General features: G+C 37.8%; 1 protein-coding gene across 1 annotated transcript in view; it reads left to right on the top strand.

The window, feature by feature from the left end:
• The first annotated feature begins 4,329 nt into the window (after positions 1–4,329).
• LOC126266865 (isoleucine--tRNA ligase, mitochondrial) overlaps positions 4,330–21,653 on the top strand; it is a 105,146-nt gene continuing 87,822 nt past the window's right edge. The window contains exon 1 of the mRNA XM_049971487.1: positions 4,330–4,420. Coding sequence (XP_049827444.1) covers positions 4,385–4,420 — 36 coding nt within the window. The 5' untranslated portion in view covers positions 4,330–4,384. The remainder of the gene's footprint in view (positions 4,421–21,653) is intronic.

The raw sequence follows: 21,653 nt of genomic DNA, 5'->3' as shown, positions 1-21,653 counted from the left end.
CCTTCAATGTATCGAGTCCAAACGACACTAATAAAGGTAAATACTGAGTATTGTACACTGACTTAATTGATAATCCCGCGTATTTAACGTCCGTTAAAAATGTCAACAAACGTTTGCGTACATGCGAAACTGTCCTTAATAGAAACTTCGCTTTTCCTATTCAGACGCAAATAAAATCTGAAACCTTCAATTTATCAAGTCTATCTCACACTAATGCACGTAAATACTGTAGAATATACAGCAAAATTATTAATTACTAACTACATTACTTATCTCGTTACATAGCAAGCGAATAGCGCTCGTAGCCGGCGTCAGGGCTGCTAAGTAAGCCAATTTTTCCAGTATCAGTTGCAAGCGATAGGCATAGGGCGTGCAGCTGTCAGGGCGTCAGATATCGATTTCGTTTATACGGTTGACATCAACAACGACGAAAGATGGCTAATTTAACTTATCATATTCGTCATCCAGATCTTCATCATCGACGATACTGTGTGCTGTGTACACAGCCAGAAGCAATCCTCTTTTTACTGTAGCTGCGATCCATTGTAGCTATGTTTCAGGAAAGGTGTGAGAGTTTTGCAAGAAGGTATTTTGCCATAAAGCTGCAAATTGTGTAATTGGAGGTGCTTGAACCAGGTAGAGTACATCATAATCACACAACACAAATCACGACATAAACCACAGTATTCGTAAACAATATTTGTAGACAATCCAGTTTCTCAAGCACCGACTTCTAGAGACTAAAATAAGACTCTAGTGTGTCTTCAAATTACATCTAACGAACCACGTGTTTTTCCTGATTGTAGCTGTATTTCGTGCAATATAATTTAAACGGGAAATCAAAGTGGATCTCTTTCTTCTTCTTTATCTAGTTTCACACACGTCTCCACATGAAAACCCACACAACTCCTAAAATCGTGGTCCGGCAATCAACAATATTTGCAACAAAAGTCTAAACCACTTTCAACAGTACGCAAACTCGAAAATAACTCCTCCAGATAAGAGTTGTGGATGATGTTATTGTGTTGTGTAATAATATACACTGCTTCGTACTCGAAGCTACGCCAACAAGCAACTGGTAGAAATCAAAACATACACATTTCATCCTAATTCTTCCTTTATCTGTTTAAGATAGAAAAGATAAAAATAAATACCTTTCAAAAGAGGAAACGTAGATGAAGTAAAATATGTACTTATACACCCAGGAAGGAAAATTGTTGTGCCTCCAAACAACAAAACAAATGTTCTATAATAGGTAAACACGTCTCAGAGTTATTTCTTTTGGTGTCCGAAATAGCACCTTGTGAAGGATGTTAACCAGTGACAGCAACACCCCAAGCGGCCAGCAAGCGACACTTCCGAATACAATACCGGATGAGAGCGAATATTAACGTTTATATTGACTTGTAGCATAGTTTTTACAGTAGAAAGTGTAGGAAGTACCATAAAAATCGTCAACAACTAAAAAATTTCACCACTTTTCTCATTATTTCTCATAAGGACCCTGGGAGATACGAAACGGTGCGTTACAGGACGGTTTATTTCCGATTCTATTGTAACGTGTTCACATTTACTGAATAATGTCATTTGCCTTTAATAATAAATATTGCTAATAAACACCAGAAGATTGACCTTTTACAGAAAGACGTCGTATGTGTCTCCAACAAAGAGGAGTCAGTCAAGTTAAAGAATGTGGAATGTAGGAAGCCTATATGAAATGTAATACTTACATTATTTAACCTCTCAAGTTAACCACCACTACTTAGCTTAAGGGAGAACCATACAGACGTGATAACAAATCGTCAGAAGCAATAAAACTGTTCCCTACGCCGGAGAGACCAATCCCACAATTGTTGCTAAATCTGGGCCACAAATGGTAAATTTACATTACGGTACATTCGCTTTTGAAGCATAATTAATTACATTTACAAAAATATTCGTGTATTAGAAGGTGGAGTGAAGTGTAAGAAAGGACAAATGGTTGGAGTCCATTAAATTGTTTTAAGTGTCGAGGGAAGAGCCTCTGAAAAAAAAAACACAGACAACAACAGAAATGTATCCTACTCATGAATGAAATGTGTTTATATTCTCTTCCTTTCAGCGAAATAAGCTGCAAATATCGAGATATTCGAAAGCATTTCTTCATGAATGAGTCGTAGCTTACGTCACTGTGTGATTCGGCTGTTTCACATGCAATTTGACGATAATTCATGTCTCTTGGTATCTTACTAACGCACGGAAAGCAAAAATATAACAACTATTCCATTAATTATGTAGAAAATAATTAAAAACAAACATTATCCTTGTCGCACTAGTGACTGTCTTCTTCCTCATTGCTTGGAGCGTTAGCGTCGCTCTATTTAACAAACGCTAACAACTTACGCAGAAGAGTGTGTCGTCACTGTACTTGTTGGACTCTGTTGTGAACTTATGTACTCCAGTGTAGCCATAAGAAATCTGTACCTATGAACTCCATAGAGTTACATTAAAACATAAAATCACACAGTGGACATAAGGAATCTGTAAACTGCGTTGTGCTCTGCCCGCATTAAATTGCTTAAGTTTTAATAATTTCGAACCAATAAAATTGTACAGCAAACGGAGTAAAATGCATGTACACCTCTGTCGAATTACAGCGGAGATCTGTGTAAATTTACTTACCTGTGCTCCAGAGCACTGGCTTCTCGACAGCATAATGATGGCTAGCATTACGAGTTTACATTGTCACGTTTACTTCCAGTTCCTTTTAGTTAGTAACATCAGCAACACCTGGAACAAGAGTATCGTTCACTAATGTAACGTCTCGGATGAAGTCTCTAATTCCGCCAGTGACGTAAAGAACAAAATGATTATACCTCAGAATACGTAACGACTACTGCGATCATACCATCTATTTTTGACCATGGTCTGAACCATAAATGTAAGACAGTATTTATTAAGCGAATTTTGTGCAACGGAAAAAACTCTAGTTGCAAATACGATGTTCGATCACAGGTCAATGAAAGAAATGTATGAGTATATAGAAAAAGAATCTAGTGAAGTAAGGGATACAACCAGTCGGGTTTGACCAGTGACATCATACATTATTCATAGATAATAATGTCTTCACTTTAAGCCATAGATAATAAAACAGTTCTGTGTTTCGGACAAGCGCTATCATTGTACATTAAAATAAGTGAATGTGTTTTTAAAAGAAATCGCTACATACTGCTCAAAATATTCTTCGTGTGCATTTATTTAAATAATTGGTTGTTTGCAATTCATTTGGTACTTAATTTCATTCTTAGTGATGTTGATGGAATTCGGACTATTAGTTTCTTATTTTAGGACAATTTTTAGTATCTCTTTTTCGTTTGGAGATATGGATTTATCTGTTCCAGTAAATCTGGATGATTTGAGAGAGGCTATGGGCGTAGTCATGTTGGCCACGATTTGATTTTTACAAATGTGTGGCCTCATTGCCGAGTATGTTCGATGTCGTGAGTGCAGCGAACATATGCGCCTCACAAGTGTATCTCGTCGCCATACTCACTACTTATTCGTATAGCGCTGCAACAAAGATCGGTTGTGTTGGTCCATTAGACGAGGGACGTGGTTCGAAAAATCTTAGTTCACCTTGAGAGACATTATGAAAATCATGTACTGTTGGTGTTTGAGATTTCCTGTGAGTAAGCGTACAGTTTTGAATTGGTACTCTTTTTGTGGGGAAGTTTGTGGGTAATACATGAAATATAGGGGGCCATTGGTGGAGCCAGATGTTATGGTCGAAATAAACGAGTCGCATTTTGGCAGAAGGAAGCACAAAAGGGGGAACCTCCGGCGTGATTATGGGTTTGGGAGGCTGTAGTTTCAGGTCAAGAGTGTGACGATGTAGTGTTTAAAGCAGTGCCCAATCGAAGTACGGAATTTTTGGTCAGTTTAATTGAAGATGACGTTGCAGAGGGTTCCATTGTAATTTCAGATGGTTTTTCTTCATATGGGGATTTAAGGGAAAGGGGTTATCAGCATCTTGTAGTTAATCACAGTATTGAGTTCAGATCATTATCCACAGGGTCTTGCACAAATACCATGGAGGGTTGTTGGTCAGCTGCGAAATCTCTTGTAGGGAAGGGGAAACGGCGGATTTCCACACTTCAAAGTCACTTGGACGAATATTCATGGAGGCGTAGTTTTCCAGAAACATACTGCCCGTTTAAATGTTTTGTTAAACGTGTTGGGCAAATGTACCTTCCGAAATATGTTAGCTAATTTCACATTAGGAGGAGCGGGGGGAGTGAACGTTTGTGACTGTGTGTATGTGTCTCTGTGTCTGTGTGTGCGTGTGTGCGTGTGTGTTTTCGTAACGTTTTGTTTCTTGTGTATGTGATTTTTGTTTTGTTTTTCTATGCGAGCTTCTGTTCTTTTAGGAAGTTCTCGTGTGGTAAGTTCAGTTTTCCATATTTTTCTTTTACTGCATTTGGCTATTTTGTTGCATTTTAGTGTTGCATTACACTATTACGTATGTTTTTGTGTACTCCAGTATGTAACAGAAATTTCGCAGCTGTCGTTCTTCTTTAGTTTCCCAGCACTTGTATCAGCACGAGTTTTTTCGAATCTGTACAAGCAATATTAAAGGCGAAACAGCCGACACAACTAAAATTTGTATCCCGTCCTTCAGTTGACCTTTACACTGACACTACCTATTCGTAAAGAAGGACATATGCAACATTGACGAGATTTACCTATTTTTGTCAACTGGAGAGCAGGATACAAATGTTATGTATAGATATATAGCTGAACTAAAGAATGGGATTCTATTGTCACTGCTGTGATGAAAGCTATAACTGTCAGTCGATACTGTTAGCATCGAAGGCGAAAAAAAATTGTACCCCATAGTGAAGTACGGGTTACAAATTGTATATGTGTCGTCTTATTGACTCTTCGCGTAGTTCAACTGAGGTATAGGTTGCAAATGTAACGTACGTCCATTTCCACGTTTTCGTTAGTAGTGTGCATATATATAGGTCAACGGAAGTATGTGATACAAATATCATGCACGTAGCTCCTTCTGCCATCAGTAGTACTACTATACTATCTACGTAAGAACAGACTAGTAGTGGTAGCGGAGGCGAAATAAACGACACCTAAATAGTTCAACTGAACAACAGGATATTAATGCTAACGACAACGAAGAAATCGACGTACGCTAAACTTGTATCCCGTACTGCAGTTAACCAATACAGTTCGAATGAGGTTCGAGATACAACCCACATATATGTGACGTGAGGTATTCTATGTTATCAATATTTCCATCCATTTTCCGCCCTTAATTTTCCACAGAAATAATACGATACAAACACGCGATATCCTTAACGTGAAAATACTATTTGCCTTGATATGTGTCAACTATATTTTTCGTCTCTCGTATTCCTTTGTTTCTGAACAGTCTTGCCAGCTCTTTCATCTGTGTAATAAATGCTCTCTGGCCAATTCTGACTTCATTGGTCAAAGCCAACGGGTTGTATCCCCTGTTTCACTAGATCCTAGAAAACAAATGTTTTACTCGTAGAGTGAGATAACACCACAAATAACAAAGATATTCCTCGTAAGGAAATAAATTTCGGCATTATAGCTATACAAATATATGTGTGAGTCAGGAGTATATCGAAACGGTTATCGCAAAAAAGAACTTCAAGTATTTATTGCAATGAAAACGAATCAAACATAATAAAGAAATTTTTACAGCATACTTGAAGATCATGAAACACACGACGAACTAGAAAGAAATTTCGTTAGGAAATTAACGTCAGCGTCGCAGCATAAACTTTCGCTGTGATTCAAGTAGAGACTACGATACACAGTTATCAGACGCACTAAGTCAATTACAAGACATAAGCGTCTATTAGGTACGTATACTATATGTGACACTAAACTGTTGACAGTAAGTATATCTAACACTTGACATCATAATACTACTCATGCACCTAGCGAGTTGGCGCAGTGGTTAGCACAGTGGACTTGCATTTGGGAGGACGGCGGTTCAATCCCACGTCCGGCCACCTTGATTTATTAGATCCACTACTTTTCTTCTGCCATTTCGTAATAGACCGCAGTAGCAGCAAGTGGGATTCTGGTGGTTGGTCATAGGTGTAGTACAATAAGCTTAGACGTCTGTAAAGATAATGCCATAAAATTATTAGTCGATTTGTGATTGTGGGAAGTTTTAATTTTCTGCTTTAACATGACGAAATCTGCGGCTGTGGCTCTTAAAATGCTGGGTAAGACCAATGGTGACGGAACTATTAGTGGAAGAACGTGTAGAGAATGTTTTCAAAGCCTTAAGAACGGTGATTTTGATGTTGAAGACCGGTGTGGCGGTAGAAGATAGAACGTTTTTCTAACTACTGAAACAGACGAAGACAGGACATCATTATCGAAAGCAATTGATGCGTTCGAGCCCAGCACTGCAACACAAACGGCCATAATACAGCTATAGACACGTAAAGGTAATTTTGAAACAGGTCAGTGCTCGACCCCATGTCGCAAAACCCCTCAAAATATACATGGAAACGTTGAAATGAGAAGTCCTATCCCTCCCCCCACATTCTCCATACGATGCTCTCTGAGTACCAGCTTTTTCCATCAGTGGCATACAGTCTGGCTGACCAGCTCTTCCGATCATATGAATAAGTGCAAAATTGAATCAATTCATGGATCCCCACAAAAGACGCCCAGTTCTTCCGCCACGGGATTCGTATGCTATCCTAAAGATGGGAGAGTGTAGTGGCCAGCGATGGGCAGTAGTATGTATCATAATTTTTTGTAAGTTTTTCACAATCAGGCCCCGAACTTCGAGAAAAAATAGCGGAAGCGAAGTTGTAGACCAAGTAGGTTTTTTGTGATTTCTCTAAATCGCTTCAGGCAAATGCTGGGACGGTTCCTTTGAAAGTGCCCGGCCGACTTCTTTTCCCGTCCTTCTCTAATCCGATGAGACCGATGACCTCGCTTTTTGGTCTCTTCCCCAAACAACTCAACCCCCAACTACTCACGCTCTACACAAGAAAATTACTTTTTAAGAAAAATATGAGAAACACGGCAGAGGATTTGGCAAGACTTTATGTTGACTGACTACTAGTTGTATAGGTTCACTACCATTTTTTGCAACTGTGATGAAATTCGTATTAACACTATACGCGTTTCGCTTTATTCTAAAGTAGTGGTCAGGTTTTTTGCTGACTATGTCATTCTTCCTATTCTTCCACATGTATGTGTTAGATTTTAGCAAACAGCACATCCACAGGACCACGTATATTTACTTTTCTGTGTTGTGAAGAATCACTGTCATTTCGCCATTTCTTAATTCACAGTTTATACTAGTATATTTGTTCACTTAGATTTATTGTTTACACATATCAACTTCACTTACCACACACATATATACTATTGCATATGTCTTGTGTTTATGACAGTTGATGAGAATGTAATTGTCGAAAGTTTGGACCTACAGTCAATTTAATTTGTTTTGTATTTCTGCTAGCAACCACTAATCAGGGAGACCGTATTTTTAGGAGTAGAGAGGTGTTTTAATACATTTTATCAATTGTATTAGGTAATTTCTACTCTGTTCTCAGTAAAGGAGTTGGAGTGTTGTCATTCTGGATATGTTCCAACAATGTTTGACTGTTTGTCTGAGATTTTTGCATAGACAATCCGGTCCTACATATTAAAAAATCAGCCACATCCATCATGACCTCCAGTGCGTATTCAGCAGTAAAGTATATATTTAATATTTGTAGGCATCCGTGAGGATGTTTCTGTGGTGGGTATTGGATCATTTTCTTTCATTTCTGTCTGAAGCTTGGCAAAGTTTATGCCTTTTCTTATCCATTCTTTATTTTGATTAATTCTTGTAACAGTAAACAAAAAAGTACAAGTTGTTGCTTTTCCATTCACCACTACCATGATTTAAGTGCAACACACCCCATGTAGAAATTTTCTGTGGGTAGAGGGCTGTGAAAGGCTGCAAGTCTTTTGGACTCACCCTTCTTTCATTTTATTTATCTAGTTCATGTGGGCACATGCAATTAGGGCACTAATATCTAGTTAGGATGACACTGTGACCAATACGAAGTTTCTGAAGAGGGTTGACAGCAGTTGTGTACTGAGTTCGTGATAGTTAAATGCATGGAGTAATTTTTAATCAGCTGGGCGAATGGAAGCTTGCAAGTGTCAAATAGGATCAAGGCCTTTTTATTGGCGTCAGTTCGTAGAACAAAGAATTGACTTGGACACAAATACAGCGACTGGGCCTTGGAGTCTAGGCCACTGCTTTTATGCAGAAGAACGGACACTGGCAGACATGGCCTGAGCAGAAGGGGTCTCCCAGCCACAGGGAGAGAAGTGCTCTCAGCGGATCACAGCTCATTGTCCTAGAGACATTCGGCACACTTTTTTTCAACTTCTTTAGCTGACTAGCGATCATACAGCGCTCTGATCATTACTCTATGTTGAGGAGAATGCAGTCTTCAGATTCTGTCCGTATGCACCCAATGTTTTCCTGTAAATTATCCTGCGAGATCTGTATCTGTTAGGTCATGAAACCATTTCGCCATGGTGGGTGAAATGGGCCACAACAGCAGGACACTCCACACAGTGTCGCCAGGACAGCCATTGCACTTTTGGAGCCACACAGATACCCACGTCAAGCTGCTTTCCACATTAGCGGAGAAGCAGTGACTTGATTTGGGCTCTGATAATGATGTCAGAAGACAAACAGGTGAGTACCCATTTTATGTCATAGGAATCAATAGGACTGGAGGAATGGATTATGTTCTGAGAGTGGATAATTATTTGACTGGCGTATAGAAGTGCTGCTGCAGTATGATTTCGTTGTTTTAGTTTTCAAGAATCTCCACATGGAGTGTTTTTGGAAATGGTATTGGGGAGACTGAGAAGTCGTGCAGATAGATTCAGGCTCTAGCCACAGGTTGATGATGTGGGCTATTGGCCTTGTGAGTTTATTCAGTTGGGTGTTGGTCATAAGGCAAGTTTGATCATATATTTGGGTCTGATCCAGAGGCACAGTCATGGTTTGTGGGACGAGAGAAGAGGACAGACCTCCATAGTCTGGGACAATGCAGAGACACACTAGAAGCCACATTGCAGACCCCTGCAGGTGTGTGGTGAGTATTTCACACCACTAACGCTTTAGGAACCTTTAATGTGAAATTTCATTGATCACAGTGAGCTCTTTCAGTAGCAGTCACTGTCCAATTAATGCATATTGTAGAAACTTGGAGCTTTTCAGTTCATAATCACTGTATGACAAGACAGTCAGCCAGGCTGCGTTATCCATAGTTAAGAGTCAAAGTAAATTTTCCGTCACCCCCAGTCTCTGTAAACTATATATTGGGACATATTTCATTTCACTGAACAGGAGCTTTTATATGATCCCAATTAGTGTCCAGTGTCATTCTTGTTTCTTTTTTAGTAAATCTCTTGTTATCTTGAATGTCACCAGTTATTTCAAAAGTTAGCTATCGTTGGTCACTTATTAATTTGATTCGTTTATGTGGGAGATAATAGGAGTTATTATGGAGAATTCTACATTGTGACGACTTCTGATCAATTGCCAGGGCCTCCAATAGTCATTTGGTTATAAATATCCCATATTGTAGCTTAAGGGTGGCTATGTGATATAGAATATTGCACAATAGAAGTTCACTGTAAGTACACAACACACCCTCCCATTATACAAAACAATGTGGAAACTGAGTTCTTCATATTACAGAATGAAACCATTCACACTTACATTTCAAATGTGTTTGTCAGTAATCTCCTGATGTATGTCTTCAAAAAAAATTGCAGTATAAAAGAATTTTTTCTTAACTCTAACACTATACTTTCTTACACTGTTACTCAGCATAAGAACATTGAAAATTTAGAATAATATCCTCCTTTAACCAGGCTTTATTCTTTTTCTCCACTTATTTGTGTGCATGCTTCCTTCTGATTTCTGGATTACATCTTGTTGAAGGCTGAATCTTATTTAAATACGATGGTAATCCAGGGAATAATTTTGACACAGCTTCTGATAAAAGCAGTGGCCTCTCTCAGAACAGCCCCCATAAGAGTCGTCATAAACTTCCACTCTTGATGCATCATGTTAGTCATACTGTTTAACGCAATTAACACTTGTGTAGGGTGGATTCCAGTCACTTCTGGAGATGCCTTTCTTCCAGTGTTTTCTGTTATGCTCTTCAGTAAAGACATTAAGCACTAAGATATAACCCTCTTCCATGCTGGATTTGTAATTGCTCTTGCAACTAGTAGCACAATATTTTCTGGCATCTGCAAATACAATGATGCATTAATTGTTAACACCTTAAATCAAAGTACTTTTGTGTAATAATAACAACAACTGAGAATTTCAATCGACTGGTTAGTAGGAACACCTGGGCATCATGAAATTCAGTCTATGAATTGAGATGAATGTATGCAAATATTCATAATATTAACACATAATCACTTAGGATAAGATTTACATATTAAATTTATGAATGCAAAACATTATTTTAAAGATCTGTGTAGAACTTTCTTCTGATTACATTGCCGAAAGTCGTTCAGATAGCACAGCTGCACACATATGTGTAAAAATAAATAAATAAATAAATGTTAACTGTTAAAAATGCTCCAAACTACACAGAATTTTTACCATGTTAAAATTGTGTTTGGTCTTTGCCTGTAGTTATGGCTATTTATGTAATTTTCGCAGAGTCCAGTATGGCACAATTTCACTTAAAGTCGGGCTAAGCAGTCAATGAAAAAGTACATAAACAAACATTCTATTCACGGCCACACAAGCGCAGCAGTTATGTAGGCCTTAACGCACCATTGCCACATTTCAACCCTTTGGCGTCTAATAGAATCGGATCTGTGTTTTAGCCCTCTACAGGAAACATATATCTTGCTTGGCGATCTGTGTGTTTTGCCTGCAACAAACGTGGAATGTGTCTGTTCTCTGTCAAACCACACACATCCTTCCCCATAGAGCTGTGTTGCACTGGTCAGCATCAAGCTGGTGCCCTCAGTCAATACTAAAACTCCACTGAAAGTCATGATCTTACTGGTCATCAGCAGTGTAGACATGGATTCCGAAATGGATACTGAAGCATTTGTATCTCAAGGTAATGCTGAAATATAGTAGTTTATTAGCTCATCATCATCCGAGGCCACTAAACATCAACTTCTACCATATAGTGATCGACCTGTTGGTTTGTAAGGTCACATATGAATGTAACACATAAATACATTTCGATTTTTCTAGTATCTTCACCAGTAGCAAATAACATTTTATTTTTATATTTTACTGGTTCCGATTTCAAATATAAAATTTATTTTTATATGCTTTTCTAGTATTCCATTTAGTGATTTGGACTCTTATTTAAGGAATACACTAAATGTAATATGAGTAATGCACAAACATTCTGAAGTACACTTATAATTAAAACCTAACACTAAACTGCATTTGTCCTGGGCTGGAGCAGAGCCTTTTACTAAGAGGGAAATATTAGAGCAGACGTAGATCATTTAGAGATATTATGTGTTTTGACTCCAATCACAAACAGCCAATGGGCATCACTTATGTTTGTAATTAAAAAGAACTAATGATACAATTCATATTTATGGCAATTTTAAAGCAGCTGTTAATAATGAGTATAGTGCAAAAACAAGTGGCACCTCAGTAGGCCTCAGAAGGGCTGAGTGCACCCCACTTGCCAATAGTGCTTGGAAGATTCGGACAGCCACCCAGCCAAGTGCTAGCCACCCTCAGCAGAGGTTAACTTAAGTATCTGATGATAACTGGTGTACACATTTCGAACTCCCGAAGATTGGCTAAGATTTAGAGACGCGCGAAATTTGCCACGGACTTCGATGCGAGATGCCTTTAATAGGTTCCACAACGAAACATTGTCTCGAAACTTGGTAGAAAATCCGAAGAAATTCTGGTCATATATAAAGTACACAAGCGGCAAGACGCAGTCAATACCTTCGCTGCGCAGTGCCGATGGTACTGTTACCGACGACTGTGCCACTACAGTGGAGTTATTGAAGGCAGTTTTCCGAAATTCCTTCACCAGGGAAGACGAATGGAATATTCCAGAATTTGAAACACGAACATCTGCTAGCATGAGTTTCTTAGAAGTACATACCTTAGGGGTTGTGAAGCAACTCAAATCGCTTGATACGGTCCAGATTGTATACCGATTAGGTTCCTTTCAGATTACTCTGATACAATAGCTCCCTGCTTAGCACTCATATACAACCGCTCGCTCACCGATAGATCTGTACCTACAGATTGGAAAATTGCACAGGTCACACCAGTGTTTAAGGGGTAGTAGGAGTAATCCATCTAACTACAGACTTATATCATTGACGTCGGTTTGCAGTAGGGTTTTGGAGCATATTCTGTATTCAGACATTATGAATCACCTCGAAGGGAACGATCTATTGATACGTAATCAGCATGGCTTCAGAAAACATCGCTCTTGTGCAACGCAGCTAGCTCTTTATTCGCACGAAGTAATGGCCGCTATCGACAGGGGATCTCAAGTTGATTCCGTATTTCTAGATTTCTGGAAAGCTTTTGACACCGTTCCTCACAAGCGACTTCTAATCAAGCTGTAGGCCTATGGGGTATCGTCTCAGTTGTGCGACTGGATTCGTGATTTCCTGTCAGGAAGGTCGCAGTTCGTAGTAATAGACAGCAAATCATCGAGTAAAACTGAAGTGATATCAGGTGTTCCCCAGGGAAGCGTCCTGGGACCTCTACTGTTCCTGATCTATATAAATGACCTGGGTGACAATCTGTACAGTTCTCTTAGGTTGTTCACAGATGATGCTGTAATTTACTATCTAGTAAGGTCATCCGAAGACCAGTATCAGTTGCAAAGCGATTTAGAAAAGATTGCTGTATGGTGTGGCAGGTGGCAGTTGACGCTAAATAACTCAAAGTGTGAGGTGATCCACATGAGTTCCAAAAGAAATCCGTTGGAATTCGATTACTCGATAAATAGTACAATTCTCAAGGCTGTCAATTCAACTAAGTACCTGGGTGTTAAAATTACGAACAACTTCAGTTGGAAAGACCACATAGATAATATTGTGGGGTAGGCGAGCCAAAGGTTGCGTTTCATTGGCAGGACACTTAGAAGATGCAACAAGTCCACTAAAGAGACAGCTTACACTACACTCGTTCGTCCTCTGTTAGAATATTGCTGCACGGTGTGGGATCCTTACCAGGTGGGATTGACGGAGGACATCGAAAGGGTGCAAAAAAAAGAGCAGCTCGTTTTGTATTATCACGTAATAGGGGAGAGAGTTTGGCAGATATGATACGCGAATTGGGATGGAAGTCATTACAGCAAAGACATTTTCGTCGCAGCGAGATCTTTTTACAAAATTTCAGTTACCAACTTTCTCTTCCGAATGCGAAAATATTTTGTTGAGCCCAACCTACATAGGTAGGAATGATAATCAAAATAAAATAAGAGAAATCAGAGCTCGAACATAAAGGTGTAGGTGTTTGTTTTTCCCTCGCGCTGTTAGGGAGTGGAATAGTAGAGAGATAGTATGATTGTGGTTCGATGAACCCTCTGCCGAGCACTTAAATGTGAATTGCAGAGTAGTCATGTAGATATAGATGTAGATGTAAAAGGATGTATGCATATGAAAGAGCTACTGGGAAAATAATCAGTGGGCCAGTACTATGCAAAAACGGATTTAATTAACACTTATTTGATATACCCTCACTGTTTTACAGTAAGCATTAAGTCTTTCAGGCCATATTAGTGTAACAGATTACCTTCTTTTATTATGAGTGCTCTTACAGTATCTAAAAGATAGAATTTCAAACAGCCACTTCAACCTACTATCTCTAATAGAGGAGAATTAATTAGCCAACTTCGTGATCTACAGGCTCCCAGGTACATCTGTGGTCTCATTAGTTGTCTCAAACATGTATTACAGTATCCCTGTGGATCTGGTCAAAATATTGTCAGTGACAGTTTGAAGCATCATAGTGGCAGGCCACTAGAGGAAGTGGAGGATGTCTCACACTCCTGGATTTAGTTTTAAATTTCAGCTATTTCAAATTTAGTGTTGATGTCTACATTCAGACTCATTGCCTTTCTGTGGATTCCCCTTTGTCGTTTTCTTTGCAGACTTTTTTAAGACTAACATAGAGCATTATATTTCCAGTGAGTAACGTGTGCACTATTTTATTACTATTGACATCAGCGAGTGACCTGTGAACTATAATAGAGTCGTGCTTTGGTCACTCTATGTCGATGCCAACTTTCTTCGATGTAAGTATTCACCCTGGAGTGTTACGACTTTTTCCATCGTCTTAGTTGTTTCAATGAGATTGTAAAATTCACAATATAACATAGTGTATATAGGATTTAAGATTTTTAGACATGTGAGTCACTATTTCAGGGAATTCCTTTCAGTACGACATTCATAGCAAACCAGCAACCACGGATTTGGCCACCCACATCTCTTCCTCCCACATTCCAAAGTATAAAATGAGAGCTTTTCAGCCAATACTTCGTAGAGTACATAACACATTACTGTCTAAAGTAGTTATGAATGTAGATATAGGCTCATCCAGGTAATAGCACATTCTAATAGGCACTAAGTTGATTTTGTATCGGATATTAGAAAGAGCCTTTTAAAAAAGAAAAGGAAAAAGAGCCATAAGTCTACTCTGGCCCAGAGTCAACAGGATATTTAACCTACATTACTCCCAATACAGGAAAATGACCCTAGGATCGTTTCTTATCATAGGATTCCATGCTACAGAACAGTTTCAAATAGGTTGGATATACAGTTGGCTACAAAAGATAATATCCCAGTACATTTCATTCCTAGAAATAATGGGCTGGAAATCAAACACGACAGAGGACAGAACGGGAGCCTCAAGATGTCAGTTATTTACAACATCACCTGTGATGATACACAATCTAAGTATACATGCCAGACTGGAATATCCTTAGAAGTTAGGTTTAAGGAACGTATTTCTGGTTCAGCTTCCATGTCTACCTTGAGTTCACGTTCATCTGAAACAGGTCACTCAGTTTCTTTTATTACATCTGGTGTTACAATTTCACATACAGAATGCAAGAGTAACGTTTCTAATATCTTGGAAAGGCTGGAATTTTTTTCTGTACTAGAAAAATCTTCAGATCAGATACTTAATTCTCAAACTGAATTAAGGCATAAAGCCATTTTGTCTAACTTTGATTACTTAAGGGAAAAGTGTCATTCGTTTGCCCTCTCGTCCTTACCTGCCTTACCTTGGTACCTTTACTAGGGATATTCCCCTTTTTGAAAAAAGAATCCTTAAAATATTTTATTACCAATGTTATGGTTATAAATATAGCACACAGGATCTAGGCTTTTTTTCCTTATTCGCTTGACATTTGCTATCTTTTCAACCTGCTTATTTTTGCATGCCCAGTTTCTGTTTCCTTATGTATGCTTCTGCACATGTACCATTTTGCTCAGGGCCTATATCTTGATACCATGCTAGATCGTGGTTGACAGTTGCAGCACTCCTTTTTTTGTGCAGCTTCAGTTGAGGTGCTATTTGTTCTACACTTTGTCTTTTCCATCCCTTCCCCTTCTTTCTGGCGTTTTTCCAACCTTTCCTCTTGTTCGATTATTTCATAGAATCCATTTTCAACATCATGTTTAATTAATGATTATCACTTTTGGGAAATTACCCAGATTTAAAAAAAATTATTAGGATCAGTCTGTAAATCTCTTATAATCTCTGTGACACTGTCTTTGCACAATACTGTTTATAGTCTACATTTGCTTTTTCTTCAGATTTGCACCTGATGATGCAATTTAAATTACAAAACTTGTCTTTAATAAAAGATTTACAATGCCTATAGTAGATTTTAATGAACATCTATAAATTTATCTGTGGGTGCCTGTCCAATAAACTGCATATTACACATTAAAAACAAAAACATGAAAAAACACAATTATGTTGTACACTGGTTTGTGGTAGTCCATAAATTGCACAAAAATATTTATTTACAATGCAAGATACTTCTCATATTTCAGCATTTGTTTTATTTCCTTAGACAGAGTGTATTCTTTGCCAGAAAGATAGAGTGGGATGGCGGATTGAACTTTTTGGCTGCACTGCATCGAATTTGCTCTCATAACAATTTATTATGGCAGTCTTTTTATTAAAAACATAAATTTAAATGGTTAGAATGTCTTTCAGATTGACATTCTGCTTATTATTACTGTGTCTCAATGCAATAAGCCCCTTTGTAATGGCCATGGTTAAATCATTGACAGGCAAAGTGTCTACAGTGCAAAAACGATTGCCTCCAGTTTTGGTCCCCATTGTCATTACCTGTATCCTGGTACACAACTGCATCTGGCATTAGCTATAGTTAGTAAGTCTGCCTCTATGATGTGGCTGGCCAGTCGTAGGACAAATTTTACTGCAGGGAAGTCTACTATCAGCTACTAAGCTGTAAATAACAAGGGGGTGTGTGTTTTACATGCTTGTCCCTTAAGTCTTATTGTGAGACTGGCCTGTGGTTTTACAGTCTTACTTCACATTCTTGCAGTACCTTATATTCCACATGTAGTGACTGGTAATGTATGCACCATTTTCTTTTCATAAATCCTTGTGGAAAGGCTGTCGACACTGAAGCAAATTTGACTTCAGAATCAATTATTGCTACATTATTTATGTCCTCTACTTGAATAACAATAAACAGTTGTTTTTTAAATTTCCTTAACTCTAGAGAGTAGTCAATTTAGCGACTACAAATTATTTCATTTGTGTCTATTTAGCCACCAACACATTATTTACTTTTCATTTAATCAGTGATCCACAATGTTGAGAACAAAAACGTGTAAATTCATGTAAGCCACATGAAGATTTCAGAATCTGGAAACTAGTTGTGTGTTAAATAAAATCACCTTCTATTGTGACTGGTAGTAGCTACTGTTCTACACCCTATGTGTCTGTTCGTTTGTGTAGGCTGTGAGCTGAGTATGTGAAACTCTTAACATTTTTCAAAGTAAGAGGGTGCCAGTTGTAAAAGAGCTAAATAAAATGATATCTATCTTCAACTTATTGGCTCAGTTATCACTGATCTGGACAGTTAAATTTTACGATAGATGCATATAGCATGTGTAGAAAATATGCCACCAAGATTTTTCTATAAAAAATTATTCATAGAACAAAATTTATCTACTGTTCCATTGCTTTACGTATTTGAAACAGCCATGTGGATGAAAATTATCAATGCTGTTTTGTTGAACAGACATACATGCACACATACATACTTGTAATATAGGGATTAGAAATGTCATATATGTGTGAGACAACTTCATTTGGCTAACATGATACCTATAAATGCCACTCGCATTTTACGAAACAGACTTCCAAACTGTGCAGAATGATAGACATTACTTCAAAGGTAAATAAAAATGTGGCTTAAGTAGGTGTTTAGAGCTGAGTTATCAAAGACTTATTTAGAACAAATAAGAATCTTCCAAATACTGAAAAACGTTCAGCTGAAAAAGTAACTAGTTCTGTAAGATGGGTGAAGTGATACAGTTTGCAAATTAAAAATGTATTCACACATTTAATTTAAAAAAAAATGTTTATACCAGTGACTTATTAGGTCTATGTTAGGAGTATCTGTCCATACAATCCTTTTCAATTTTGTATTTTTTACCTTTTTTTTTCAAAAACCCTTTTTATCACTTCACCTCTGTTAAGGGGTTCTGACAGTGTTGGGGTGAACTGAGATACACAGCATGTTTCTAAAAAAACTATTTATTCACAAAAAAATATAAAAACATTTTTTTTTGGAAATTGAAGGCAACCATAGTGAAGAGTCGCTGGCTTTGGGAAATATGCAATAACTTCATGAGGACATACAACACCTGACTCCTTGATTTCTGGCCATACAAAACCGTCTCTTTGGCATCTCTAATGTTTTGGAACACCTTTCTTCTATAACCTTATTACTAGCACTGCTGGTTTGTGACACACCTGAGACTTGCAAACTTCTCGATTTTGTTATTTGGTATTTTAGTTTTACAAGTGAAAAGTTTCCTACAGTGAGGGTCACATAATCAACATCTGTGATTGGCTCAACTACATCAGTTTCTTTCTCACTTTCTTCTGAGGCAGCCATATAGTATTCCTCATTCTCATCATTGTTGCATGGGGCGTTTCTAACTCTTCTGATTCTGGTTCATATTCCCCAACATTCTTGACACTTCTTCTTGGTGCAATGTGGAGCTTTTCCATCTGCCTGGTTATTTGTCTCAGTGTTTCTTTCCCATAGCATAGCTCCCAAAGCAGGCCTTTAACAGATTCATCAATTTTTTCTTCAATACCAACAGGATTTGAGTTCACTCCTTTGTTAGGCAGCAGATTCAGAATTTCCTGGTGATATAGTGGAACAATGCCCATTTTTCAATGAGTTTCTTCAACATAGGTGGAAAGTGTATCTTAGAGCAGAGAGCTCTAGTTACCCTGGTTTCTCCACATTTGGAGCAGAGACCTTCACTTACTTTCCAAATGTTTAAAAAAGGCCAGATGAGTTGAGTGTTTGGGCAGCATCATAAATGTGATTCCATTGTCTCCAAGATGTCAAACCACCTTCAGAAAAAGTGTTTGACTAGTTGTTGCCAATGAGAACACTTGGTTGGGGCTGTTTCTGCAGATAAGGCAAAGCTATTGTAAAATACAAGTTCTCAAAACGTTTTTGGTCAAACCAGCCATCCGTTGTACACCTGTAAAGTGTGAACTTCGACCCACCTATGTGCTATGAATCATACAAATTTTAAGCTTTTTAAACAATGTAATTTGCTAGCAATTTACCATCACTACTGCAAGCAAACATCAAGCTTGTTGGTTATTTTGCAATGTCATTTACTTTTTCATGGTGCTTTTGATCCTTCTTCAAATAATTTTTTTGATTTCCAGATCGTATGTCAAATTTGTCTCACCATAGTTTACGATACTGTAGGACTCTACACCACTAACTGTTTCTTCAAAAGTACCAAAATAATCATTTATTGTTTGTGCAAAAATACCTGCTCTGGCCCTTTTTATATTTTGGCTCATTCTTGAGATAAGTTGCTCTTTGTGCCTTGTAAGAAAGGAAATGACCCACTCTTCACCTGGTAAATTATTTTTGAAATTCTTTACAATCCTGCCCTTGCTTTTCCAAATATCCTTTAACAACAGTACGCAAATACATGTATGTTAATGTAAAACGCCATTCTCTGAGAAGAATGATTTTATTTGAAAATGTAAAATGCTTAAATAGCATAGTATGTTTGTGTTATTAGGTAATTTAATTATAGTATAGGATACTTGGCCTAGTTGGATTCTGCCTAAACATTGTATCTACAGTGTCGATACTGGTACTGTAATTATCTACAGTAACTGTTTAATAACTTAGAATTAAACTGGTACTTTACTGTACTTTAGCGCAGCAAATTAATAGGACCTACTTTTCAAAACAGACTTTTCCACAGAACTCAAAATTGTCTGCCCAGTGTGAGAATTTTGATGGATGTTTTTGCATTTTCGATATATTTTCATCTATGTGATACTTTTCTGGAGCAGCACACCAAGTTAATTTTCCGCTTTTTACTTCATTCACAGCTTTACCTAAATCAGCATCATTGTACTACTGATTCGACGGTTTTGTCTCTTTTGCCTCTTGTAATTTAGGCATTTTTCTCTAGCCAAAACAATTAAAAACATTGAATTTGTAGAATTTAGTTTCAATCGAGTGAAATGATACATGTGCCACTTCACCCCAGGCTTTTTAAAGTTTTAAAGAAACTTTTTTAAAATGTGTAATAACAATAGCAAGTTAATGATCTTAGATGTATTCCTTATCTTTAACAAGAACTTCAGCTTTATTCAAATGCAGGATATGTGTTAGTTGAGTAAAGTTTCCAGTACTTTAGGAAAAAAAAGCACAATATAATCTGTCAGAGTAAATAATACAACTGAGCAGCAAAATTGGTGGGAAAAAACAGTAGACTGTCACAGCTTTAGAATAGACCATGGAGGTAAAAATTAGAGGAGTTGTCATGACGTCACAAACTTGAAGCCGACCCAAGTGAAGATCCGCCATATTAGCTACCTCAAAACATTCGCTTCTGGTGGTTAGATTCCGTGTAGTCGTGAAGTGTTTTGATAAAAAATGCCGGCCTGCGTTGCTTACGGGTGTACTAATCATTCTGATTGTAGTCTAAAGTTTAAACAAATCAGATTTCCGATCAATCCAACACGAAGAGCTCTCTGGAGATGAGCGATACACTTGGCTTTCATTGTTTGGTTATTCCCAAGTAACTGAAAAGCCCTGGCAAGAAATATCCTGGAAATGGAGACTAATGTTTTAAAATGCAGTGACTAAATACAAAAGTAATGTAACTACAAGTAGTTAGTTAAATCTTCAGTAAAATGTGTGGCACACCTGTTACAGTGGTTAAATTATAAGTACTTAGTGGGTTACATATTTGTCAAAGCAAAGTTCCCTATCTAAATCCAGGCTATTTAGATCATTACATTAATCACTGTGTTTTCATGTTACCCCGTAAATTGCTGTCATTTGCCGCACTGAATGTCACTTCGTAGGTACAATTTAAAGACAAAGCAGATGCGTAAACTACAATGGGCCTGACAATCTTAAATTCAGTTCTCTTCCTTCGTAATTTAACGAACCTTTCACTTTGTTGACGTGAGAACTGGCTTGTTTGTATCATCCCTGCGTACATCTAAGGGACACCAATGGAAATAAGGTAAGTTTCTTGCCAACTTGAACATTTAAAATTTGCATTTGACTTGAAAATGCAACGAATACAAATCGGTGCCTCTAAACTATCAATCATTGCTTTTGGAGTTCTGGCTTTATCAATTATCGACACAAACACAATGAAAGTGAATAGAAATGGATTACGAAAGCACGCTTTTCATAGCACATACTTCTCTTCTCGGTTATTCGAAGTGTAATTAAAAAGGAGTTAAAGTACTGAGGCCAGAAGCGTCATATTTTCGTGTCGTATTACTGCATCGAAAACGCATTTAAGACCAGAAAAACGTTTGAAGTTGCGTACCTTATGCTGTGTTGTTCACTAAAACAGTGCAACATTAACTATATAAAACAAATATCGCGTGAACACAGACAGAAATGACAAACGAGAAGCAGTTGTAGACACTCGTCTGCTAATGTTTTGGGGGATCCAAGATGGCGGCAGGCCCCGCCTACTGGCTTCAAAACGACGTACAGCGTAAGTCTGTAGCGCCATCTCCCCTTATTCTACCTCCATGGAATAGACCTAAATGGTCAGAGAAACATCATTGTCGCCAACATTTACTTTGTATTGCTAATACAGAGTTATAACAAAACTTGCATTTTGTCTCAGTTCATCCCATTATATCACTTCATCAGAGATTACGGTACGTATTTTCGTTTCTGCATGAGACTGCAATATAGTACTCTATACGGTTCGAGACGAAAAAATGATTGTGCTTTTCGTGACGTGTATCTGCTCCAAAAATAGTGCCTAAATTTATGCAAAATTTATTGTTTACAAATTAA

This window comes from Schistocerca gregaria, chromosome 4, assembly GCF_023897955.1.
Source record: "Schistocerca gregaria isolate iqSchGreg1 chromosome 4, iqSchGreg1.2, whole genome shotgun sequence".
In the NCBI taxonomy this organism is placed as follows: Eukaryota; Metazoa; Arthropoda; class Insecta; order Orthoptera; family Acrididae; genus Schistocerca; species Schistocerca gregaria.
This window is presented reverse-complemented; position numbering and strand designations above follow the sequence as displayed.